This window comes from Mauremys reevesii, unplaced genomic scaffold, assembly GCF_016161935.1.
Source record: "Mauremys reevesii isolate NIE-2019 unplaced genomic scaffold, ASM1616193v1 Contig16, whole genome shotgun sequence".
In the NCBI taxonomy this organism is placed as follows: Eukaryota; Metazoa; Chordata; order Testudines; family Geoemydidae; genus Mauremys; species Mauremys reevesii.
Window position 1 is genome coordinate 403,335 of NW_024100782.1, and position 26,791 is coordinate 430,125.

Genomic DNA, 26,791 nt, shown 5'->3' on the forward strand with positions numbered 1-26,791 from the left:
ATCACAAATAAAGTTCATTTACTTCTCCACCCTGGTGTGTTCTATTGGTTGCGAAGCACACCGGGCAACGGACCCAACCGTTGCCATCCTCGGGCACTGTGTGCCGGCAACAGTTTCACTTTGGTTTGACCCAGAGCAGGGTCTGGCCCTGTTGAGCTCAGTGGAGTCACTCCGGATTCACTCCAGATTCACCCAGACCAAAGTCTAGACCCCCCCTTGAATTCAACACTCTCCCCAAAACCAGAACTTTGGTTTCATAGACTCATAGAATATCAGGGTTGGAAGGGACCTCAGAAGGTCTTCTAGTCCAACCCCCTGCTCAAAGCAGGACCAATCCCCAACTAAATCATTCCAGCCAGGGCTTTGTCAAGCCTGATCTTAAAAACCTCTAAGGAAGGAGATTCCACCACCTTCCTAGGTAACCCATTCCAGTGCTTCACCACCCTCCTAGTGAAAAAGTTTTTCCTAATATCCAACCTAAACCTCCTCCACTGCAACTTGAGACCATTACTCCTTGTTCTGTCATCTGCTACTACTGAGAACAGTCTAGATCCATCCTCTTTGGAACCCCCTTTCAGGTAGTTGAAAGCAGGTATAAAATCCCACCTCATTCTTCTCTTCTGCAGACTAAACAATCCCAGTTCCCTCAGCCTCTCCTCATAAGTCATGTGTTCCAGCTCCCTAATCATTTTTGTTGCCCTCCGCTGGACTCCCCAATTTTTCCACATCCTTCTTGTAGTGTGGGGCCCAAAACTGGACACAGTACTCCAGATGAGGCCTCACCAATGTCAAATAGAGGGGCAATGATCATGTCCCTCAATCTGCTGGCAATGCCCCTACTTATACAGCCCAAAATGCCGTTAGCCTTCTTGGCAACAAGGGCACACTGTTGACTCATATCCAGCTTCTCGTCCACTGTAACCCCTAAGTTCTTTTCTGCAGAACTGCTGCCTAGCCATTCGGTCCCTAGTCTGTAGCAAATAATGAAAGGGCGACTGTGAAGCATCGGTGATCATTCAAAGAAAGCCACAAGAACAATTCTAGGACTTTAAAACCTGTCTCACTGTAAGAGATTAAAGATGTTTGATCTTTTAAACTAACTTTAGGGAAGGGTACCAGGTGAGGGTGATTTGATCATGGCCTATAAGTACCTACCAGTATTGCCAACTCTCATGATTTTGTCATGAGTCTCATGATAATAATTGTTTTCCTGGAGTCAAGTGGATACGTGATGATTTCAGCCTTCCTTCTTAAAGAAAAACGAAGTTTCTAGCCCTCATGGTTGTGGAGGAAGCTTCAAAATTTGACCCCCAGTGCACCCTAAAGACTCAAAAAGCAGAAGGCAAATTAAAAGAACATCAATATTTATTATTTGTACATAATCTCATGATTTTAAAGCCAATCTCATGAGCCTGACTCATGATTTTTGAACATTTTGGATTGGCAATACGGTCTACCCGGGAGATTTCGAGCGCTTCACAAAAGTTTAACAAGATCCAACAACTGGAAGAGAAAGCTAGATAAACTGAGACAAGAAATAATGCTTGGGTTTCTAACAGTGAGTGTCATTAACCACAGAAACGTCTCATGAGGGGGTGAGCATCCCTGTCCCTTGAGAGACGGGGTCTCCACCACTTGGCGTCTTTAAACCCAGACCGGGTGTCTCTTTCTAACAGATCTGCTCTAGCTCAGCCAGAAAGCATGTGCTGGATGCGGGCACCACTGATTTGCTATACTGGAAGTCAGACTAGATGATCAGAAATGGTCCCCTCTGGCCTTGAAATCTAGGAGCAATCATATTTTTCAAAACAAAACTCTGTCCCTGGGTTCCCTACAGCCTCTGCAATTACTAAAGCTAATGTGGTGTTTTTAAATCTTGGTGATCCCCCCCTCCCCACAACACACACATAATTTCTGCCCTTTGATTTCTGTACAATGCAAAAAGATGAGTCAGTTTAACCTGTTTCACTCCCTGACTCCCAGGGTACATCACTGCAATAAAAGACACAGAGCTGGCCCAGGTCAGCTGACTCGGCCTGCAGGGCTATAAAATTGCTGTGTAACTGTAGATGGTGGCATGGGCGCCAACTTACATGGGCTCTTGGAGCTAAAGCCCCAGGAATATTCATAATCAGGGGCTCTGCTCCACCAATATTTGGAAATATTAGCTTTTTCCCCCTCCCCAGAGTTTTCCTGCCTGAATGTAAAGAGAGCCCACAGCACGTCTCTCTCACTCTCCTTTGCTGCTGCTGCTGGTAGCCTAAGGGCTGCAGCATTAGCATAAGAGGAATGTGCTAACTACCGATTGAAAGGGAGTCGGGTTCAGATCCCCGAATCCAATCCGGAGTGGCGGAGACTGGGTAAGAGGAATGTGCTAACGACTGCTGAAGCACTCAGGAGGGAGAGGGGAGTGGAGGGGGCCTCCCCTCCCCTCCCCTTACCTGGAGGAGACACAAACGGGCCAGGAGACAGACAGACATTCACCTTAGCAGCTGTTGCCTGTTGGGGCTTCTGTGAGTGTTTGACCCTATGATTTTTTATTATGTTTGAGTGTTTGCCCTATGATTCCCCCCCTGCCCCAGCCCCAGTCCCAGCCCCCCAGTGAGGCACAGCAGGCTGCACAGGGGAGGCAGGAAGCCACATGTGAAGGCAATGCCCCCTCCCCCAGCACCCACCAACCCACCCACCACAGGAGAGATGGGAGAGGGAGGCTTCCTAGACCTGAGCAGCTGGGGCTTGGGTGAATTTTATGACACCCTGCTCCCCCACCCCATAGCCAGCCACCACCCTGCCTACCCCATTTCTGCCCCATGCTGGGCAAGGGGCAGCCCCATCACCCATCCACAGTGAAGTTATGGTGAGGGGCAGCAGCATGGAAGGCCACCTGAGATGGCAACCCCCCCCACAGTACCCATCATAGGGGAGGGGAGTGAGCTTTCTGGACCTGAGAGGGGCCCTAGGAGCATGTGCAGTGACTGTGGTGCAGAGTGAGTGTGCTGGGGGGGCAGGGGGGAGAGGAGGGGTCCCTCCCCTGGAGCTTGCTGCTGCCAGTGGTGGTGATGGGGAGTCCTCTCTGGCCCTAGCCCTGGGGCAGCCTGTCTGCACCCCAAGTTCCTCATCCTCAGCCCTGCCCCACCCCAAAGCCTGCACCCCCAGCATCGAGCTCGCTCCTGCACTGTGAACCCCTCATCCCCAGCCCCACCCCAGAACCCTCACCTGAGGGGAAAAACATGCAACTTAAATTTGGTGGTCAGTTTGGAGTATCATTGTATTTAGCACAATATTTGATTATTTTACACCCTTCAAAGTACGTAACTGGTCGTATACAGGTGTTTTCTCTGAATACTGTCTGTGTGCCTCAGTTTCCCCAATGCATTTCTTAAGGCTCTAGATGGTGGGATAAGGGGGTGTGATTGTAGTAAAGCCCTAGAGGGCCAGTGTGATGCTGTCTGCACAGAGAATGGCCGACACCCTGTCTCCAGGCAACTGATGGCCTGGGCCACTCTCCTGCAAGGTGCCAACTGAAGGTGTTTGGAGTATCATTGTATTTAGCACAATATTTGATTATTTTACACCCTTCAAAGTATGTAACTGGTCGTATACAGGTGTTTTCTCTGAATTCTGTCTGTGTGCCTCAGTTTCCCCAATGCATTTCTTAAGGCTCTAGATGGTGGGATAAGGGGGTGTGATTGTTGTAAAGCCCTAGAGGGCCAGTGTGATGCTGTCTGCACAGAGAATGGCCGACACCCTGTCTCCAGGCAACTGATGGCCTGGGCCACTCTCCTGCAAGGTGCCAACTGAAGGTGTTGGAGAACAAAGAGATCAGGTGGCTTCCTAATGCTTGGAAAAGAGACAAAGGCCAGAGGAGGGAGTGTCAGTGCCTGTGCAGACTTCCGGGAAGCGCATGGTGTGGAAGGGGATGCTGGGATGCTTTGGAACAACTCCATACAAAGCCAGTCAGGACTCTGGGGGAGCCTCCTCTCTGAGCATACTGTCTCCAGGGCAAGAAGCTTACACCTTCCTGGGTCTGACCTCGGAGCATTCAGCCCTCCCACACTGTGCACTTTCCACAGCGAGTCTGCCCAGGCAGGTCCTGGGGCAACCAGAGGTCCCTGCACCCCAACTCCGCAGTCAGATGTGACTCTCAGCCAGACAGTAAAACAGAAGGTTTATTAGATGACAGGGATACAGTCTAAAACAGAGCTTGTAAGTACAGAAAACAGGACCCCTCAGTCAGGTCCATCTTGGGGGGTGGGGAGCCCAGACCCAAGTTCTGGGCCTCTCCCGATTTCCCCAGCCAGCTCCAAACTGACACTCCCTCATCTGGCCTTTGTGTCTCTTCCGGACAAGGAGGCCACCTGATCTCTTTGTCCCCAACACCGTCAGTTGGCACTTTGCAGGGGAAACTGAGGCACCCACACAGTATTCAGAGAAAACATTAAGAACATTCCCACTTTGTCACAACAGGTGCAACAAAATTTAATACCGTATATTAGGTATTAATAGGCAAGTGCTGCTTCTGACTTTCCACTTTTAATTGAAGCAGCAAAGAATCCTGTGGCACCTTATAGACTAACAGACGTTTTGCAGCATGAGCTTTCGTGGGTGAATACCCACTTCTTCGGATGCAAGCAGTGGAAATTTCCAGGGGCAGGTGTGTATATATAAGCAAGCAAGAAGCAAGCTAGAGATAACGAGGTTAGATCCCTGATCGTTATCTCTAGCTTGCTTCTTGCTTGCTTATATATACACACCTGCCCCTGGAAATTTCCACTGCTTGCATCCGAAGAAGTGGGTATTCACCCACGAAAGCTCATGCTGCAAAACGTCTGTTAGTCTATAAGGTGCCACAGGATTCTTTGCTGCTTCTACAGAACCAGACTAACACGGCTATCCCTCTGATACTTGACACCACTTTTAATTGACCCTTGTAATCTTGTGGTGCTGACGCATTGTAGCTTCATTTTGTATCAGCTTACAGGGTGAGAGCGGGGGGGGGGACCACCATTTTGGGCCCCACCAAAAATTATACGAACCTGCCGCCTATGGACGGTGGGGCTTGGGCTGGGGTACGGGTTCCTCACTCTGAACATTTACATTGCAATTTTATAGCCCTGCGGCCCAAGATGCAAGCCTGAATCAGCTGACCTGGACTCAGGGTTTTTTATCGCAGTGTAGACGTACCACCAGCATCCAGGCTCTCTCTTAATACTGTAGGGGATGGTTACATCCAAATAAAGGTGTCCCACCTGCTAACACTAGTAGTGTCACAAATGCCAAACATTGAAAAATCAGGAGTCAGGTCTCAAAGAAGTCATGGGACAGGCTTAAACTCATGATTTAAAACAAAAATCCGTTTGGGGCTCATTTTATTTGCTTCCTGGTCTGAGCCCTTAGTGGGCACTTTGGGTCATGTTTTTAAGCCTTTCTCAGCAACTCTACGGGGTAAAAAATTGCTTTCTAAAAAAAATTCAAGTTGAGAGTCTGACCTAATCCCAGGACTCCAGGTGCTGGGACTTTCAGAAAAATATCCAGAGTGAGGGTCACTTATGCACGTGCTTAATTCAGGCTCACTCTCTCTCACACAGGCACACAGAGTCGTAAAATTAAGCATATTTCTCCAGGATTAGGGGCCTTGTGCTTTGTTGTTAATGCTTTGGCATGGAAGGTAGAAATGGGAGACCCTGGTAATGGGAGAATGAGGGGCACACACAGCTATTGCCATGGGGGAAGTATGGGCGACCCTGGTAGGGGAGACAAGGGAAATGGGGGACATACATAGCCATTGGAGGGTGGGGAGAATGGGGGACGCTGGTATGGGAGAAGAGGGGAATAAGGGGGCAAACGCAACCCCTGCCATGGGAGAATGGGGGAGACTGCTGCAGATAAGGTAAATGGGGGGCACACAGAGCTCCTGATGGGTAGGGACAATGGGGGATGCTGGTATGTGGGGACTAGGGGGCACACATGGCCCCTGCCATTGGGGGAGAATGGGGGACCCTGGTATGGGAGGAATGAGGGGGCACGTAGAGCCCCGGGGTGATGAGAGAAAGGTGGGAATGGGGGGCATACAGAGCTACTGGCAAGGGGTAAGGGGGATGCAGAGAGTCCCTGAAATCCCGGGAGCTGGGGGGGGTGGCACCCAAGGTCTGGTGTGGGGGTGGGTGGAGGATGGAAGGATGCAAGAAGCCACTGGGGCTGCAAGGAGCTTGGCCTGCACAAGCTATGAAGCATGTGCCTCCTGGTGTATGTGACTCCCCTGGCTTCCTAGCCCTTGGCCTTGCCAACTCAAGGCGCAGTACATCCAAAACTCATTAAAGTCAATGGGAGTTTCCCCATTGATTCCCAGACTCCCATTGACTTCTGGGATGGGATTGGATCATCTCAGCCCTATAGGGAACAATGGGCCCCATCCAGCTGAGAGAAATGCTAAGGGCACAGCCCATTTGGATGCTAACGCAGTTAAGTGGAGCAATCCCAGACAAAGGCATTCATCTGTCTCCACCCCAACCCCACTTCCCTCTCCACTGCGTCATGGCCCCAGGGTCCCTGGCCTGGCGTCCCTCTGCTCCTGCACCCCTCCCTGGCCGCCTCTCTTCTCTAGCCTGTGTAAACTCTCCTCTGAGGAAGGGAGGAGAGCAATCAGAAGTGGTATTTGCCATTATAAACAGACAGAGATAAGAGGGAAGGTCCTTTCATGGATCAGTAACTGGTTAAAAGACAGGAAGCAAAGGGTATGAATAAATGGTCATTTTTCACAGGGGAGAGGGGTAAATAGCAGAGTCCCCCAGGGATCTGTACTGGGGGGACCAGTGCAGTTCAACATATTCATCCACGATCTGGGGGAAGGGGTAAATAGTGAGATGGCAAAGTTTCCAGATAATACAGAATTAGTGTCAAGACAGCTAAGTCCAAAGCAGACTGCAAAGAGTTACAAAGGGATCTCACAAACAGGGGCGGCTCTACGTTTTTGGCCGCCCCAAGCAGTTATGCGCGGGAGGCGCCCCGGAGCCGCGGGAGCAGCGGACCTCCCGCGGGCATGACTGCAGAGGGACCGCTGGTCCCGCGTGGCTCGGCTGGACCTCCCACGGCTGCGGACGGTTCGCGGGTCCGGCGGCTCCGCTTGAGCTGCCGAGCCGCGGGACGAGCGCCCCCTCCACAGTCATGCCTGCGGCAGGTCCAGTCGTCCCGGGGCTCCGGTGGACCTCCCGCAGGCATGACTGCGGCAGGTCCGTCGGCCCAGCCTGCCGCCCCCCCGGCGGCAGGGGACGCCCCCTAGATTTTGCCGCCCTAGGCACCAGCTTGTTTTGCTGGTGCCTAGAGCCGCCCCTGCTCACAAATCTGAGTGACTGGGCAACAAAATAGCCGATGAAATTCAATGTTGATAAATGCAAAGCACGGCACATTGGAAAACATAATCCCAACTATACATACAAAATGATGGGGCCTAAATTAGCTGTTACCAGACAAGAAGGAGATCTTGGAATCATTGTGGATAGTTCTCTGAAAACATCCATTCAATCTGCAGTGACAGTCAAAAAAGCTAACAAAATGTTAGGAACCATTAGGAAAGGGATAGATAATATAACAGAAAATATCGTAATGCCACTATATTAATCTATGGTATGCTCACATTGTGAATACTGAGTGAAGATCTGGTTGCCCCATCTCAAAAAAGATATATTAGAATTGGAAAAGGTACAGAGAAGGTCAGGAAAAATGTTTAGGAGTGTGGAACAACATGTTTATAAGGAGAGATTAATCAGTCTGGGACTTTTCAGCTTGGAAAAGAGATGAATAAGGGGGCATATGATGGAGGTCTATAAAATCATGACTGGTGTGGAGAAAGTGAATAAGGAAGTGTTATTTACTCCTTCACATAACACAAGAACCAGGGGTCACCCAATGAAATTAATAGACAGCAGGTTTAAAATAAACAAAAGGAAATACTTCTTCACACAACGCACAGTCAACCTGTGGGACTCATTGGCAGGGGATGTTTTGAAGGCCAAAACTATAATGGAGAGCAATGGGTTTCACAAAAGAATTAGATAGGTTCATGGTGCTCCATCAGTAGCTATTAGCCAAGATGGACAGGGTACAACCCCATGCTCTGGGTGTCCCTAAAGTTTTGATGGCCAGAAGCCTGGACTGGACAACAGGGGATGTATCACTGGATAATTGCCCTGTTCTGTTCATTCCCTCTGAAGCACCTGGCACTGTTCACTGTCAGAAAACAGGATACTGAGCTAGATGGACCATCGGTCTGACCCAGTGTGGCCATTTTTATGTTCGTGCTGCAGCCCCCAGCATCCTGGCTGGAATGTTCCAAAGGGTTTAGCACCTGCTAAGGGGACAGATTTGCGCAAGTGGCCCAGAATGCCGAGTGCAGAGCAATCTAGACTGTCCATCTCAAAGTCTCTGTCCGTTCCCTCCCATATCCACCCCCACCCTGTCCATCCATCCCCAGTTCCCATCCCCTCCTCTGCCTGCCCCCACCCCCTCCCTTCCTCCCTCTATCCCCACCCTGCTTCATCCACTCTCTTATCTCCATCCACCCTCTCAATCCCCATGCATATCTTTCTAGCTGTCATCCACTTCCACACATATCTATCCACCAGACATCCATTTAGATATCCTTCTCCACACACACCACTCCTTCCATTTACCCATCCCCGCTTACCTACCTACCACCTCTCCACCCCTACATCCATGCCCCCATCCCCACATACATCTGTTTACCTCCTTACTTTAGCATCATCTCCTCCCACTCATCACTGTAACATCTGAGCATCTCCCATGTAATAATTGCTAGCAACAGCGAAATGCCTAGTTGACTTCATGGAGCATCCAGCCTCAAGGGTGCTGAGGAGTTGAAAGCCAGACTACATGGATCTCATTTTCCAAACGGCTCAGCTCCCATTCAGGCCTGCCCTACATGGGAAAGTGTTTTGTGGTATAACCTGAGGGTGAATTTAAACTGATGCAACAATCCCTTTTGTTGGACCAGCTTCTATGGGTGAAGGAGAGAAGCTGACACTCTGAGAACCTTTCCCGGTCTTGAAGACAAGTTCTGTGTAAGCTTGAAAGCTTGTCTCTCTCACCCACAAGTTGGTCCAATAAAATTATATTACCTCACCTGCCTTGTCTCTCTCGTACCATGGGACTGATACGGCTACAGCAACACACTGCAAATAATAACTCCTAGCTCTCATCATCTGTAGATCTCAAAGCGCATCACGAGGCAGCTCAGTCTCATGATCGCCATTGCACAGCTGGAGAAACTGAGGCGCACAGAAGGGATCGGACTCACCCAGGGCCAGTGCAAACCAATAGGCAACATAGGCAGTCACCTAGGGCGCTAACATTTGGGGGATGGCGACCGCGGTGGCCAGATGTTCGGCTGCCGCAGTCGTCGGCGGTACTTCCGCCGCCTCCATTGGGAGTGCCATTTTGGGGCAGGACCTTCCGCCGCCTAGGGCGCCAAAAAGGCTGCCGGCGCTCCTGGACTCGCCCAAGGTCACACAGCAGCAGATCCAGGATGACAACTCCTGCCTCCTGAGTCTGGTCCTCTATTCACTAGGCAACACTTCTCTGGTTAGCGCTCTATTCTTGCTGCAGGGATCTGCAGCCGTGACAGCACACCAGGGTGCACTACTGGGAAGCTTTAGGGTAAAGGTAGGAACATCGGTCAACTTGATGGTGAGGTGGATCAAGTAGAGACCAGGCGTAGCCAGCTGGGGTTCCCTAAGCCAATTCTAGAAGCCACTGCATTTTAGTGACAACATGGTCTGACATCGTCTCCTGTCGGGCTAACTCAGCACCCTCTCCACCAGTATCTATTCACTGGGACCACATTTGTCAGGCAGTTGGCAGAGGAGGCCAGTTAACGGACGGGAGATACAGTTGGGGGGGTTATAGCCAGCTGCTAGGATTGTGTAAGCAAACAGGAAGGAAGTGCTGGGGGAGCGGGTGGGGGAAGAGTAGGGAGCCAGAAGGAGGGCAGCTGCAGGCGGGGCCTGCTGCAGCCTTCCCCAGACGCCAGCTGGGCTGGGAAACTGGCTACAGACTGTAAATATAAAGCAGGGTGTGGAGTGGGTGTGATCAGTTACTGAGGTTGGAAAGGACTCTCAGGGGACCACCCAGTGTCACATCCCATGTGCTGTATCCCCCCCACAGCTTCCCATGTCACCGGGAAGGGGGGTAGAGGGCTGTGATGCCTGTAGAGGGCGGGCTGGAATACCATTCAAAGAGAGCAGAGATCAGGCTGTGGGGCAGGGCCGGCAGACGTCTTAGCTGTGCATTTCTTAGCCTTCAACGCGTTTTACCGTAGCTCTGCCTGTCCTGGACTCCATGGTTTCACAGCCCCAGACCCTCAATGGTATTGTAGGCTGCTAATTTCCATTGACTTCAGCCTCTGAGGATCTGGGCCATAGAGTTTAAGGCCAGAAGGGACTATATGATGATCTAGTCTGAGCTCCAGCACCTCACAGGCCATTAAACTTGACCCCAGATACCCCTATATTAAGCCCAGGAATTGAGGTGCACTCGCCATTCTGGAAGGACGCAGGGCCCCTGCTGCTAGCACTTAACTGCATTAACAAAGTTTTGGGGCAGCGAATCTCCATTGGTTTTGGAGGAAGCGGTTGGCAGTCGGGGGAGGCGCAAGGAGGGTTCCTGGGGATATCTCATCACCACTAAGCTACCATCTGTGCCCTCCTCTTTGGTTCTCCCTGCCCAGAGGTTGGGTTGATCCTCTATCCATGAGGCAACATTGCTAGAACCAAAGGGCTGTGAGCAGCACATCTGGAAGGCAGCATTAGCATAGGGGGAGGGGCTCTGCTTCATAGGAGGAAGGCAGAGGTGTGAAGTGGCCCATTCAGCTCAATGTGGAGTTTTCAGCTGGATGACAACACCCCATATACAGCCTGACACAAGAGCTTGGAGGCGTGTGAACTGCTCCATTCCTCTCTGTGGGTGCTCTCCTCCCCTAGTCTCTACCCCACACCTCGGGGCAGCCCACTAGATTTCATGACAGTCTCCCTGAGACTATGGGGTTTAGAGCAATTTGAAAATTAAAATCAGCTCCGTAGCAGGATCTGAGGAGCCCTTGACCAACTAACTTCATGGTAGCCCCGAGAAGTCTCCCCTGACCCCTCTTGTGGCATGCCAACGTTCAAGAGAATCCCACTAGGCCCCTGGACTGTCGGGATTGCTTATAACACAGCAGGCTATGTAGTGAGAACCCCTTGATCCAGCGACCCCAAATTGAAACTACAAACTCTGCCCAGCCCTTGTTGTGCTGTACCAGTTTGCAAGGCAACCTACCCCCATACAAACGCGAAGCATTGCTTTGACTGAGTCCTTGAGTAACTGGAGTCAATCATCTTCTCTCTATTAATAACACCAGGTAGAACTTTTCCTTGGTAGATCCCAAAGCACTTTCCAAAGCGGGGGTCAGATGGGGAAACTGAGGCACAGGGAAAGGCAGCCTCTTAGTCAGTGGCAGGAATTGAGCCTGTTACCCAGCTCCGCTGAGCTGCAGCTGTAAGCGGACTATCCCCTCAGATCAGGCAAGTCTGACACCTCATCTTGAGGTTGGGTCATACCCTTTTTCGCGGGGCTTCAGCTTTATTTCCTCCACCTGGCACAAAATCAGTGTGTCAACCCCTCTTCCCCTCAACCTGGAGTCTTCTGTTCTCTACAGAGCCCCCTGCTACAGGCCACGAGCCCTGGAGTGACCCTGCTTCCTGCAGCTCTCCCCGTGACCCAGGACCTCTCTGCTGCTGGCAACTCTCTGCCCCAGCTCAGCCACTGGCTGTGCTCACTGCATGGAAGAAGGCAAGGACCCATGGGATGGGTTTTAACCAGGCCGTGATTTTATTACTCAAAGGACATCCCAGGGCCGCGTCTCGGGACAGCCCAATGCAATCACTCGCACCCCTCTGATCCTTTGCCTGTTCTTGGAGGGCTCCCACAGCAGGGGGGAGCCAATCATCACATTGGGAGGTTCTCCAGGCACCTCTGCCCACCTGCCTTCCAGGGGATGAGGTGAGAGCGGGCCTTGACCCCCAGCCAGCACTGCTATCAGATGCATTGGCAGAGCAGTCCCCCTGGATAGAGCCCTCCATGGATACAAAACTGATATCCACGGATGCAGATCTCTGCAGATAGAAAGCGGATATCCATGGAGCCGCAGGGCTCTACTGGGAGCTCCAGCTGCGAAGGCAGCAGGCCATCACTTGCAGGAGCCAGTGCCCCCGCAGGCAGCTCCTCCAGCATGGCTGTACCACCACCCCCCTCCCCTCCAGGCTCACCAGCAGCAGTCCCTGGTTGCACTACTGTGTGCAAGCAGCTCTCACCCTCCCAGACAGGTCCCTTCCATGAAGCACTATGCATCTCCTGTCTGGGACCATGCAAGTCACTTGTACACAGTATAAATTTTGTATCTGTGCAGGGCTCTACCTCTGTGATACTGTCCTGCCCCATTTCAGGGCCGCCCAGAGGATTCGGGGGGCCTGGGGTCTTCCCCACCACCGAATTGCTGCCGAAGACCTGGCACTTCGGCGGTGGGTCCCGGGGCGGAAGGACCCCCCCACCACGGGTCTTCGGGGCACTTTGGCGTCGGGTCCTGGGGCGGAAGGACCCCCCCCCGCCGCGGGTCTTCGGGGCACTTTGGCGGTGGGTCCCAGAGCGGAAGGACCCACTGCCGCCAAATTGCCACGGAAGATGCTCCGGGGGCTCAGGCCCCACGAGAGTTTTCCGGGGCCCCCGGAGCGAGTGAAGGACCCCGCTTCAGGGGCTCCGAAAAACTGTTGTGGGGGCCCCTGTGGGGGCCTGGGGCAAATTGCCCCACTTGCCCCCCCCTCCGGGTAGCCCTGCCCCATTTGCCTCCAGGGGGGCTAGACATGATGCCCCATCTCTTAAGGGGAAGCCCAGCTACGTTACCTTTTCTGGGTCTGGAGCCTAAATCAGTGAGATCCTGCCTTAGGCATCTGCCACAAGGATGGGTCAACATCAGCCCAGCTGCCTCCTACACACCCTGCATGGGCTATCTAGGAGTTCGGCCAGCCCCCTACCGAGATCCTCCAGGACCAAAGCGGCACCTAGATCAGAGAGATGCACTCCGTCCTCTTGATAAAGTTCAGCCTCCCAAATCAGCTGGAGCCTGGTGCGTGTACCCAGGTCGTTCTCCCGCTAGGTGGATAACAACCAGGCCCGGTGTGCGCTCTCAGGGCGCCAGCCCAGGCAAAAGCAGCACATAAGCTGCCCCCAGTGCCTGCCCCATCTGCTATGCCGAGGCAAAATCACACCCCACCCCGGGCCCAGCTGCAAGCCCCCGGCTGAAGTAGACGCTGTCTTTCAAGCCCAGTGCTCAATGCCGAGCCTGCAAATCCACATCCCCAGCCGCGGGCATGCTCTGATGCAATCCGTATAGACATAGAGATAGAAGTAGACATGGTTAAAACCTGCAGTGCTTAAGGCCCACCACCTGCGACACCTCCCCTCAGGTGGCTCCACGTACCACTAGGCCCTGGATCGCCTGCGTCCTGTCGCCTGGACCTCTGACGTCCCCAGGCCAGCTGGGTGGCTGTGAGCAGGAGCCATGTTCTCCCGTGGCTAGCCCGAGTGACAACCCCTTCCTAAGCACTGCCAGAAACTGGAATTTGGTTAGGAAGGAACAGTCACCGGGCAGGGGATGCTCATGTACGCCCACGGTGCCCATTCAGGACACGGGCCCATCTCACCGGAGTGGAGCATGTCCTGTAGTTCGAGAGCCTGCCCCAAAGAGCCCGCCAGGGCTAAAGGCACCAGCTCTCTGACCCAGAAGAAAGCCCAGAGAAAGGCTGCCTTGAAGAGTGCAGCTTCACCCTGACAAATGGCAGAGCTGAGGAAGAACCTTGGCTAATTGCCTGTGGACCTGCAAAGTCACTGGCTTCCTGTCCTGGCAGCTTGGGCCTGACCCTCCAGCATCCTGCCGACTATGAATCCCTGACCAGGATCTGGATAACCCGCAGACCTGGACTAAAAGGCCACCCTGCACAACCCAGAGCCATAACTAGGGATTTTTGCGCCCGAGGCAAGGGACAGGGGTGGCACGTCCGGCTCTTCAGCGGCAGGTTCCTCTCAGAACCCGCCGTTCTTCGGCAGCAATTCGGCGGCAGGTCCTTCCCTCCGAGAGGGACTGAGGGACCCGCTGCTGAATTTCCGCCAAAGAGCCGGACGTTCCGCCCCTCTCCCTTGCCAACAACCAGTGGCAATTCGATGGCAGGTCCCTCAGTCCCTCTCGGAGGGAAGGATGTGCCGCTGAATTGCCGCCGAATGAGAGACTTTCTGTGCCCTTCACCTTCCTCACTCGAGGCAAGTGCCTCACTCGCCTTGCCCTCATTACAGCACTGACGTAACCCATTATCTATTGTCATCTTCCATTAGGCTTTACAGAGCCCTGGCTCTCCCCCCAGTGCAGCCTACAGGGTTAACTGACCTAACTTAACCCGCTCAGCCTTGTGTGGGGTGGACACCCCATCCCAAAGAGACAGACAGAGGAGCCTCCGTTGGGTGCACAACGCGCAGCTCCTGTGAAGCACGGCTTGTTTGGGGCATGTCGGACTGCATGGAGTGGGCTGCATACCCCCATGCTCACAGAGAGGTGGGGAAGAAACCCCCAAGTGGAGCCATCTCCCTCCATGCAGCAGTCTGGTAACGAGAGTTCAGTTTATCCAGCAAGTGACGGGTGCATTCACACAGGAGCCGGCCAGGAAACACCCAGCTGGCTGGGAGAATTCTGTCCTGGCCCTGATGTGCTTGAGCCCGGCTGGCGTGCAGTGAGGTGGGCACACAGAAAGCCATTCCTGGTGGAGGCTAGTAATCCAGGTGCTGCCCAGGGTGAAGCCCCTGGGACTCAGGCCCCTTGTCGAACGTGGGGTTCAGGAGAGCTGCTGTCCGATTCCCCGTCTACACTAAGACGTCTGCGTCGAGCTTTGGGGACATGGCTCCGTCTTGTGAGTGCTAGGGACAGAGGGACACCAGGCCCCAGGGTGATCCATCTCTGGGCAGAAATTTGAGCAGGAGAGCAGCTTCAGCTCTATAAAAGAGGGGTCACAAGGGGCGGGGGAAGGTCTCCGCTGAGCCGAGCCCAGCAGAAATAAGCTATCACACCCAGATCAGTTCTGCTCCTGCACAGCCTGGGATACACAAGTTCCGTTCGCACACCACCCATCCCCATCCCAGCGTTTGCACAAAGCCAATGCTGGGCCTGGCTTGTCTTTTCAACAAGCACCTTTCACAGGACGACCCCTGAACTCCACGGGGAGGAGCAGACATAAAGAGGAGACAGGCCCACACTATTTTGTAAGGGGAGAAAGTGGCTTTTATTACCTGCCCCTGTAAACATGCCAGGGCTGTGGGGCTTTTGAGCAGGGACAGCCAAGATCTCCAGAACTCAGTGAGAAGTTATGAACACAGTATGCTTAGGGGTGGAATTGTCCCCATCTTAGGTTCATAGGCCCATGGAGTGAGAAGGGACCACAAGGGTCATCTAGTCTAACCCCCGCCAAAAAGCAGGATTTGTTGGGTCTAACGCATCCAAGACAGATGGCTCCAGCCTCCTTTGGAAAACCTCCAGTGAAGGAGCTTTCACGACCTTCCTAGGCCATCTGTTCCATTGTCCTACTGTTCTTATGATTAGGGCGGTTTTTCCTGAGATTTAATCTAAATCTGCTGTGCTCTAGTTTGAACCCATTGCCTCTTGTCTGTCCTCTGTGGCAAGAGAGGCTAACTTTTCTCCATTTTTTGTTGTTGCAGCCTTTCAAGTATTTGAAGACGGTTCTTGTATCCCCTCTCAGTCACCTCTATTCCAGATTAAACATACCCAGTTCCTTTGCTCCTATGGCTGGCATTCCATCCCTTTGATCATCTTTGTTGCTTGCCTCTGGATATTTCCCAGTTTTGCTACATCCTTTCTGTACCCTGGTGACCAAAATCGGACACAGTCCTCCAGCTGAGGCCTACCCAGAGCCGAGTAGAGGGGTACTATCACCTCCCAAGATCTGCATGCTATGCCTCTGTTAACGCAACCCAAAACTGCATTTGCTTTTGTGGTATTGCCAACCCCAAAGGTTCAAAAACCATGAGTCAGGCTCCCCAGATTGGCTTTAAAATCATGAGATTATGTAAAGATAATAGATGTGGTGTTCTTTTTACTTTTCTTCTGCTTTTTGAGCCTTTTGGATGCACTGGGGGTCTCATTTTAAAGCTTTCCCCACAGCAACAAAGACTAGAAACTTCATTTTTCTTTAAGAATGAAGGCTGAAATCAGCATATATCCACCTGACTCCAGGGGCTGGGGCTTTAAGGAAAACAATTATTATCATGAGACTCACGACAAAGTCATGAGAGTTGGCAACAGCATTGCATTATTGACTCATGTCGAGGTTGTGATCCACCACAACTACCAGATCCTTCTCAGCAGTGCTTCTGCCAGGCCAGTGATCCTCCGTTCAGGGTGGGACAGATGCAAGGGGGTCTCCGCAATCTAAGGTCCTAACTCAGCAGCTCCCAAATGGTGGGTCATGGCAAAACAGCATCCTCCACATAGCATGACCTCACCCACACCAAACGTGCTAGGTCGCACCGTGCAGAGCATCCTCCGTGCTGTCTGGAGTCACGGGAAATGAGGTCGTACCGGGAAAAAGTTTGGGGACCGTTGTCCTAACTACGTTGAGGATGTCTGCACTAATGTAACAATGTAAGTGTGAAAACTCCCAGCTAAAGTGGCATTAAGCTGAAGCTGGGTTTTAACCCATCTCACTGCTGGAGGAAAGGACCCAGTGTCTATACTTGGCCTGGATACGCAGTCTCCTCATTCAGTCTTACTCACCGTATCTCAGAGGGACAAAAGTCATCAGCAGCATCAGCCCCAGATGCACGACCCATTGCCAGTGCCCGGGGGCGTTCCATTTTCACTTCCCAAAATGCCAGTTTCCATGCCATGCCAGCCCCTCAGCTCCCCGTCTCATCCTGGAGGAAGCCAGATTAGGGACGGAGGCCAGGTGGACCAGTGAAGCATTGTCCGTAGCCAAGAGGCTGAGAGCACCCCAAGAGACACTCGCCCCAGTGTGGTTTGGGGAGGAAGCCTAAAGAAATCAGCTTTAACCCTCCACTTGAGAGGAAGTTTTGAACCCTGCCAATAGCATAGGGGGCCCTGGGGCGGAAGGGGCGAGGCCAGCAGGCTAGTCTCCCCGAAGACGGGGTTCACCCTCTGCCCATGCCCTTGATGGAAGCAAACCATCTTCTCTGTCAGAAGAAATGTGGTTTTTCTCTCCCAGCAGCGGCAAAGGGGCAGGTAGAACTGGATGGGATGACAGTGATTTCCCTGGCCCCGTCAGAGGCAGGAGTGGAAGCCTGGTTGAGCTGGGAGTACCGCAGTCCCGGGTCCTGGGTGTGAACTTGTTGATTGTAGTTTTTCAACAGAAAGTCAACATTTTCTGCTGAAAATTTACACCCACGCAGCCCCCTGCCCCCCCCAAAATCCCTAGACATTCTCTGCCTTTTCATTGTTGCAAACTCCTATCACGAGTCTTGCCAGATTTAGCATTGTCCTTCAACCCCCAGCTGCTGCAATCATGAGAGAATACGCTTTCATTTAAAAAGAAAAAGAAATGTCTAGGCCTCAGGTCTGCAGAGAATAGCTTAAGAGGTGATCCAGTTTTTATGGGCCCATCTTGTAGGTTTCTGTCAGAACTGGTTTCCCAGCACACGGGGTTGCTCATCATGCTGAACTACATGCCCTGCTCTCTGGGTTTGGGGAGAGAGAGAGAGAAGCTGGCCGGGTGCAGGTTTTGATCCCTTAGCAGGGCAGCGGGAGGGTTGTTCCAGGCCAGGCTGCCTTTGGTTCGTGCATGGAGCAGCCCCAGACATTCTTGTCTCCCATTTATCACCCCTCTGTCTGACATGCAGGGCTTTGGAGCACCCCTGCCAGTGCCCATTCTCAGCATCTGGCATTGCTGCTCATGCTTAGCCTAGTACTGCTTCCACATTGTGGCGGGGAGGCCAAGTTGTGGGGTTGGGACTGTCAAAAGGTGCACACAAGAATCATAGGGTTGCCCACACTCCAGGATTGTCTCTGGGAATTAAAGACGAATCTTTAATTCAAGACTATATCATGTGATGAAACTTCTAGGAATATGTCCAACCAAAACTGGCAACCCTAAGGAATCATGCCTCGAGCTTCGTTGAAGTCACGTATCTCAGGTGCTTTCCAACATTCTCCTGCCCATTAAAGTGGACACAAGACTCTTGCAGAATCTCTCTCCCAGTAGTAGAGTAGGGCTGGAATCCAGAATCCCAGAATCCAGTCAATGCCACTCTGTGCCTCAGTTTCCCCCTTCCGTATAACAGAGATAATGAAACTGATCTTCTTTGTAAAGTGCTTTCAATCTATAGATGACAAGTGCTACGGAAGAGCGAGAGAAGCATTGTTATTATAGTAAGGGCTTGTCTACACTTGGAAATTTACCCAAATAGTTCTTCCAGAATAGTTATATGCCTCGGAATAAGAGCAATCACACAGGGGGCTTGTACCGAAATAAGTATTTTGAAATAGCTGTTTTGGTAAATTCCCAAGAGCAGAAGGGCCCTAAATGAACTTCTTTCTCCCAATACCCTGCTCTGATTAGGCCTCAGTGGGAGTATTGTGTCCAGTTTTGGGCACCACACTTCAGGAAAGATGTGGACAAATTGGAGAAAGTCCAGAGGAGAGCAACAAAAATGATTAGAGGTCTGGAAAACATGAGCTGTAAGGGAAGATTGAAAAAACTGGGTTTGTTTAGTCTGGAGAAGAGATGACTGAGAGGGGACATGACAACAGTTTTCAAGTACATAAAAGGTTGTTACAAGGAGGAGGGAGAAAAATTGTTCTCCTTAACCTCTGAGGACAGGACAAGAAGCAATGGGCTTAAATTGCAGCAAGGGAGGTTTACGTTGCACATTAGGAAAAACTTCCTAACTGTCAGGATTGTTAAGCACTGGAATAAATTGCCTAGGGAGGTTGTGGAATCTCCGTCATTGGAGATTTTTAAGGGCAGATTAGACAAACACCTGTCAGGAATGGTCTAGATAATACTTAATCCTGCCATGAAGGCAGGGCACTGGACTAGATGACCTCTCGAGGTCCCTTCCAATCCTACGATTCTATGAAGCATCACCGGGAGGGGGCGTTCTCCATCATCTGGCATCTTTAAATAGAGACCAAAGGTCTTTCTATAAAGTTATACTTTAGCTCAGAAGTGCTGGGCTTCCGACAGGGATTTGCTGCAGGAGGGTGGCTGGTTGGCCTGTGTTATACGGGAGGTCAGACTCGCTAATGATAACTGGGAAACTGCCCCTTCACAGCGATGGGTCTGCGGCTCTCTGAAGCTGGGTGGGGAAGTTTGCACTTGAAGACACCTCGGGTTGCCAACTTTCTGATTGCAGAAAACCAAACACCCTTGCCCCACCCCTTACCCCTGCCCTGAGACCCCGCCCCTTCTCTGAGGCCCCTCCCTTGCTCCCTCCACCCCACTCCCTCGCTCTCCCCCACCCTTGCTCACTTGCTCATTTTCACTGGGCTGGTACAGTGGTTTGGGGTGCAGAAGGAGGTGAGGGCTCCAGCTCAGGGTGCGGGCTCTGGGGTGGGGCTGGGGATGAGGGGTTCAGTGTGTGGGAGGGGGTTCTGGGCTGGGGCAGAGGGTTGGGGTGCAGTGGGGCATGTGAGGGACCCCGTCTAGCTCCTGCTTTTACAGCAGCTCAGCCTGCCCCTCGCCCAGCCCGGCATCACCATCAATTCAGAGCTGATTAGCCCCAATTCCCAGCCAGGTGCCGCCTGCCACAAGGGGGGAGAGAAATTGGCTTCACCATCGTGGCTGCCATCCCCCGTTTCCTGCCCCCCCCCATCCCGAGCCATCTGGACCCTGCTCTGCAGAGATGTCCTGAGCAGAGTGGCTGGAGAGAGGGACCCCAGCGCCATTGCCCCTCCTCCGGCTGAACCCCCAACCCGGGAGGAAACGGGGTCGGACTTTAATAGGAGCTGCGGTGACGCCATCTCCAGCCCAGCTCTGCTGGCTTCTCTGCCCCCCAGGAGAGTCGCTAGCGTCTCCAGGGCCAGCGGGGAGATTCCAAACACAGGGGATTTTACGGCTAGAGACTCGCTCCGGCGAACAGGGCCGGAGCTGGAATAAACCCCTCGTTTCACACGGCGCCTGCCACAGCTCCCCTGGTTCCTGCTCTGCTCACCCCGCAGCAGCATCCAGCTCCCAGATTTGGATTCCATCTTTATACAGCAATAACCTCCTGGACTCGCACCGACACTGACAGTGGAGGGTGATGGCTCCCCCCAGGGCGATCACCCCACTGGGGCTAATGGACATGGAGGGTCTGGGCACAGAGAGCTCTGCATTCACACACAAACAAATGTCCCGACACCCCGTCCTGCCTGGCCAGCTAAGAGCCTGGAAAGGAGAGGGCACATTAGGGACCAGATCAGGGAGTGATTGGATCCCACACCCTGGTGCCAGATCCCTCGGCACACTCCCTGGTCTCACATCCAACCCCATGGGCACACACCCTGGTCTCAGATCACCCCCACATGGGCATACGTCCTGGTCTCAGGTCCCCCCTAGTGGGCACATGCCCTGGTCTCAGATCCCCCCGTGCTTGTTCCACTGGTGCCTGGAGCCGGCCCTGTATATGAGTATTCTTCCGCTGCACTGATACTGCTGTTTTCTTGTGCTTTGCGATTTATGATTTTTTTTAACATTTTGCCCCAAAATGAGTGGTTCAGATAAAAGACAACGTATGTATTATTTCAATGCAAAGTGGGAAGAATCCTATTGTTTTATTGAAAATAAAGGGAAATGTGTTTGCTTATTGTGCGGGGGTTCTGTTGCAGTGCCGAAAAAACATAATGTCAAAAGCCATTTCCAAACTAATCACGGCTCTTTTGACATTAGCCTTCCACTTAAATCTGAGTTGAGAAAGAAGAAAATTAATCAACTCAAATCAAACCTACCTCCCCAGCAATCTGTTTTCACTAGACAAGTGGTAAAGTCTAAAGGTGCTACTATTGCTCCCTTTAAAGTTACTCATCTGCTCGCAAGGAAGAAAAAACCCTTTCAAGATGGTGAATTGTTGAAGGAAGCATTTTTGACTGGTGCTGATTGCCTGTTTCAATGATTTCTTAACAAGGGTGAGATTTTGTATCAGACAACACAGTTATGAGGAGGATACATGCAATTTCAAGCAACATGCAAACTCAGCTAAAGGATGACTTGGAAATATGTGACTGGTTTTCACTGCAATTCGATGAGTCGACAGATATATTGGATACAGCACAGTTGGCAGTTATGGTGAGGATGGTGTTTAGTGACTTCACTGTAAAAGAAGAGTTACTAAAAGTATTGCCTATGAAAGGGCAAACAAAGGGTGAGGACATCTATAATTTATTCAGATCATACACAACATCAATTAGTATGCCACTACACAAGCTGTCTGCGATCACCACTGATGGGGCACCAGCAATGATGAGCAGCGCCAATGGATTCACTGCATTCTGTAAGAAGAACGAATCCTTTCCGAACTTTGTCTTATCATTGCATTATCCACCAAGAAGCTTTGTGCGTCAAAGTTCTTTCTTTTCAACACGTCATGAATGTCGTTATTAAAATAATTAACTCTATTTGAGCAAAATCTTTGCAACACTGACTTTTTAAGGCCCTGTTGGAAGATGTTGATGATAAACAATCTGATCTTATCTTGCACACAGAAGTACCATGGCTGAGCAAAGGTAAATTCTTGCACATTTTTTAAGCCTAATTGAAGAGATCAAAGAATTTCTGAAGTCCACAAATCAGAACTTCGAGCAACTAGAAGACTCCAGCTGGTTAATGGACTTGGCTTTTCTTGCTGACATCACTGACAAGTTGAACATTTTAAATCTTGAGCTCCAGGGAAAAGACAAACGTGGCTCAAATGATAGGTTCTGTAAAAGCGAAACTGATCTTGTGGATGTCACGTATGAAGACGAAGTCTCTCGTACATTTCCTAAGTATGAAGAAAATGGTATGTGACAGTGATTTTAACCCCTCACCATTTGTTATCCACATTCAAACACTTCTGGAACAATTTGAAAAGAGATTTCAACGGTTCACCATCATTCAGGGACGACTCCAGACCCCAGCGTGCCAAGCGCGCGCTTGGGGCGGCGTCCCGCGGGAGGGCGGCAGGCGGCTCCGGCGGACCTCTTGCAGGCGTGCCTGCGGAGGGTCTGCTGGTCCCACGGATCCGGTGAAGCATCCACAGGCATGCCTATGGAAGGTCCACCGGAGCCGTGGGACCAGCGGACCCTCTGCAGGCACGTCTGCAGGAGGTCCACTGGAGCCACAGGACCGGCGACCGCCAGAGTGCCCCCTGCGGCGTGCCGCCCTGCTTGGGGCGGCAGAAATCCTAGAGCCGCCCCTGCCATCATTGAGCCTCTAGTTACCTGTAGCATGGTGGTCACCCTGCTCAGTTCCAGAGGAGTTAAAAGCAGCCCTGGGATGGGGCTGTGGCTGGAGAAAGCAGCTTTTAGGCTGGGCTGATTGGGGGAAGTGGTTGCAGCTGGGTCCACACCCCAAACAGACCCTAAAAAGGCCGTGAGTCAGGAGCCCAAACAGTCTCCCTCTGTTTGTAGAGGGAGAAGGGCCTGGGTGCAGGGAGCTAGAGGCAAGGTACCTGAGTGGAGCAGGGCTGGGGAAAGGCAGAGGAGCTGGGGAGCCCCAGCCTGGGAAGCTCCAGGCTGCAGCTTAGTAGAAGGCAACAGGTACTGGGGGTTGCAGAGGGCAGCCCAGGGGTAGGCAAAGGCAGCAGGTCCAACCCCACCTTTGCCAGTGATGAGTGGTATGTCCACTGCAGTCTGCCCCAGGGAGCGGGGGCTAGATGGTGGCTGGCAGTAGCCATATTCTGAGGCGAAGTGGCGATAGTGGGTGGGGGTTTCCCCTGGGAAGGAGAGACCCAGAATTGTGGGGGTAATGCCGGGGGGCAGCACCCAGTTAAAGGGGCACTGGGGTCCTGGGAGGGACACGGGGGCCAGCAGTGGCGGCGAGACACGGGCTGGAAGAGGGCGCGCCAGAAGCTGGAGAGCTAATTCCCGGAAGTAACCAGCAGGAGGTGCCCCTGGGGTGAGTCTGCACGCCTACATTGCCTTTCTTGTGAATCCTTTTACTTGCCAAATAGAGTAACAGAAATGGCTACATCAATTGTGAGTCTCATTCAAGTAAGAACAGAAGATGTAGAACTGGAGATTTTGGACCTTCAAAATGATATTGTTCTAAAATCCTGCGCAACAGATGAAAACTTTTGGAATCTGGTTGACCGAAAAAAGTTTCCTGCCTTAAAAAATGTAGCATACAAAATAAAATCTTATTTCGGTTCCACTTATCTATGCAAAGTTCTGTTTTCAGCAATGAACATCATAAAATCAAAATACAAGTCTCGGTTTACAGATGCCCATCTTGACGATTGCTTACGAACGGGAATATCATCCTACTCTCCCAACTACAAAAAATTGGCTGAAGAGATGCAGTGCCAAAAATCACACTGACCTTATTAGAAAAAACATGTGAATTAATGATACCTATTTTCCATTAAGTGCTGATGAGCACGTATAATTAACTTGTGTTTAACTTTTTTTCATATTTGTTTGTTTGTTTATTAAAATCCAGATACAAGTAACAATACAAAGAATATTTTTAATTAACAGTAACTGGCTAGCTATGTTAAAGTAAGAATAACAAATATCTTTGGACCAGCAGTTCAACATTGGTTTACTTTTTTAAAATAAATAAGATGAAAACTGTTTATGATATTTATTTTGTAAAAACTCCTTAATTTTTCTTACAGGTAGATAAAAAAGAGCAAATTCACATAATAAGGTGAAAGAGTGATGAATAATTTAATACCTTTTACATGTAAAATTACCCTTTTTAGCTTATGGATTCATATATTGTGTAGAAGCAGCAAAGAATCCTGTGGCACCTTATAGACTAACAGACGTTTAGCAGCATGAGCTTTCGTGGGTGAATACCCACTTCTTCGGATGCAAGTAGTGGAAATTTCCAGGGGCAGGTTTATATATGCAGGCAAGAAGCAAGCTAGAGATAACGAGGTTAGTTCCATCAGGGAGGATGAGGCCCTGTTCTAGCAGTTGAGTGAAAACCAAGGGAGGAGAAACTGGTTCTGTAGTTGGCAAGCCATTCACAGTCTTTGTTTAATCCTGAGCTGATGGTGTCAAATTTGCAGATGAACTGGAGCTCAGCAGTTTCTCTTTGAAGTCTGGTCCTGAAGTTTTTTTGCTGCAGGATGGCCACCTTAAGATCTGCTATTGTGTGGCCAGGGAGGTTGAAGTGTTCTCCTACAGGTTTTTGTATATTGCCATTCCTAATATCTGATTTGTGTCCATTTATCCTTTTCCTTAGAGACTGTCCAGTTTGGCCGATGTACATAGCAGAGGGGCATTGCTGGCATATGATGGCATATATTACATTGGTGGACGTGCAGGTGAATGAACCGGTGATGGTGTGGCTGATCTGGTTAGGTCCTGTGATGGTGTCGCTGGTGTAGATATGTGGGCAGAGTTGGCATCGAGGTTTGTTGCATGGATTGGTTCCTGAGTTAGAGTTACTATGGTGCGGTGTGCAGTTACTGGTGAGAATATGCTTCAGGTTGGCAGGTTGTCTGTGGGCGAGGACTGGCCTGCCACCCAAGGCCTGTGAAAGTGTGGGATCATTGTCCAGGATGGGTTGTAGATCCCTGATGATGCGCTGGAGGGGTTTTAGCTGGGGACTGTATGTGATGGCCTGTATGTATGTGTGGAGTCCTGTTGGTTTCTTTCTTGGGTTTGTCTTGCAGTAGGAGGCTTCTGGGTACACGTCTGGCTCTGTTGATCTGTTTCCTTATTTCCTCGTGTGGGTACTATAGTTTTGAGAATGCTTGGTGGAGATTTTGTAGGTGTTGGTCTCTGTCTGTGGGGTTAGAGCAGATGCGGTTGTACCTCAGTGCTTGGCTGTAGACAATGGATCTTGTGGTGTGCCCGGGATGGAAGCTGGAGGCATGAAGGTAGGCATAGCGGTCGGTAGGTTTTCAGTATAGGGTGGTGTTAATGTGACCATCAATTATTTGCATCGTAGTGTCTAGGAAGTGGACCTCCCGTGTAGATTGGTCCAGGCTGAGGTTGATGGTGGGGTGGAAGCTGTTGAAATCGTGGTGGAATTTTTCCAGAATCTCCTTCCCATGGGTCCACATGATGAAGATATCATCAATGTAGCGTAGGTAGAGAAGGGGCGTGAGTGGACGAGAGCTGAGGAAGCGTTGTTCCAGGTCAGCCATAAAAATATTCGCATATTGTGGGGCCATGCGGGTGCCCATAGCGGTGCCACTGATCTGGAGATATATATTGTCATCAAATTTGAAATAGTTGTTTGTGAGGATAAAGGCACAGAGCTCAGCAACCAGTTGTGTTGTGGCATCATCAGGGATACTGTTCCTGACAGCTTGTATTCCATCAGCGTGTGGGATGTTTGTGTAGAGAGCCTCTACATCCATGGTGGCCAGGATGGTGTTTTCTGGAAGGTCACCAATGCATTGTAGTTTCCTCAGGAAATCAGTGGTGTCACGGAGATAGCTGGGAGTGCTGGTGGCATAGGGTCTGAGTAGAGAGTCCACATATCCAGACAGTCCTTCAGTGAGAGTTCCAATGCCCGAGATGATGGGGCATCCAGGATTTCCAGGTTTGTGGATTTTGGGCAGTAGATAGAATAGCCCTGGTCGGGGCTCTAACGGTATGTTGATTTGTTCCGGTGTTGGTGTAGAGAGTGTCCTGAGTAGATGATGCAGTTTCTTAGTGTATTCCTCAGTGGGATCTGAGGGAAGTGGCCTGTAGAATTTGGTGTTGGAGAGTTGTCTGGCGGCCTCCTTTTGGTAGTCAGACCTGTTCATGATGACAACAGCACCTCTTTAATATTGTGTAATATTAAATATGATGTTTTTCGTATCATTTAATGTACACATGCAAAATAAACCTCGAAAAGTTGTTGGTGCCCACCACACTCTTCTGAAAACATGAATGTGCTACTGGACACAAAAAGGTCGGGGACCACTGCTCTATGCGTACATGACCCTGTCCTCCGTCTCTGTCCGTACCACCTGCACTGCCCTGCTCAGAAGACTAAACTGGATAAGTTTAAACAAAAGGCATTTTCTTGCAAAGAGGGTAAAATGAAACTATTTTACAACTGAGTTTATGGCTCTGGTAGCATTCATCTGCATCACTCCTTACTGCATATTTACATTCTTCTAAAGGTAGGACTTTTCTAAAACAAACATTTTGCAAAGGCTGTTGCTTGAGATAAAACCTTGATAGCTTATCACAGGCAACCGTGGTGTGGGTTTTGATAAAACCAACTTGTTGGTCTTTTTTTCCTTTTTTTTTTTTCTCCAACCATTCTGCCCTAGATTACAAACTTTACAACTTGCAATTACAACATCATCCGTTAAATATGTTATACAAAGCGCAGATTGCAATAACCGATGCTTTTATACAGCTTTCAAACCACACAGCGTAAGAAAACAGTATAGAAAAGCTGGATAGAGGGAGAAGTTATAAAGGCTGCATTTAATGCCCTGAGGTTTTATGGCTCAGGAAGGTTGAAAGAAGTTGAAAGAAGGCAGATTTCTTAAGAATCACCTTAGCTTGAACATTTCATATAATTAAGTAAGCAAC

The 26,791-nt window shown here is 50.9% G+C and overlaps 1 protein-coding gene across 1 annotated transcript in view; it reads right to left on the minus strand.

Moving 5' to 3' along the window:
- Positions 1-16,944, minus strand: part of LOC120393191 (transcription intermediary factor 1-beta-like) — a 75,731-nt gene extending 58,787 nt beyond the window's left edge. The window contains 1 exon segment of the mRNA XM_039517772.1: positions 16,880-16,944. Coding sequence (XP_039373706.1) covers positions 16,880-16,913 — 34 coding nt within the window. The 5' untranslated portion in view covers positions 16,914-16,944.
- Positions 16,945-26,791: the final 9,847 nt, after the last annotated feature.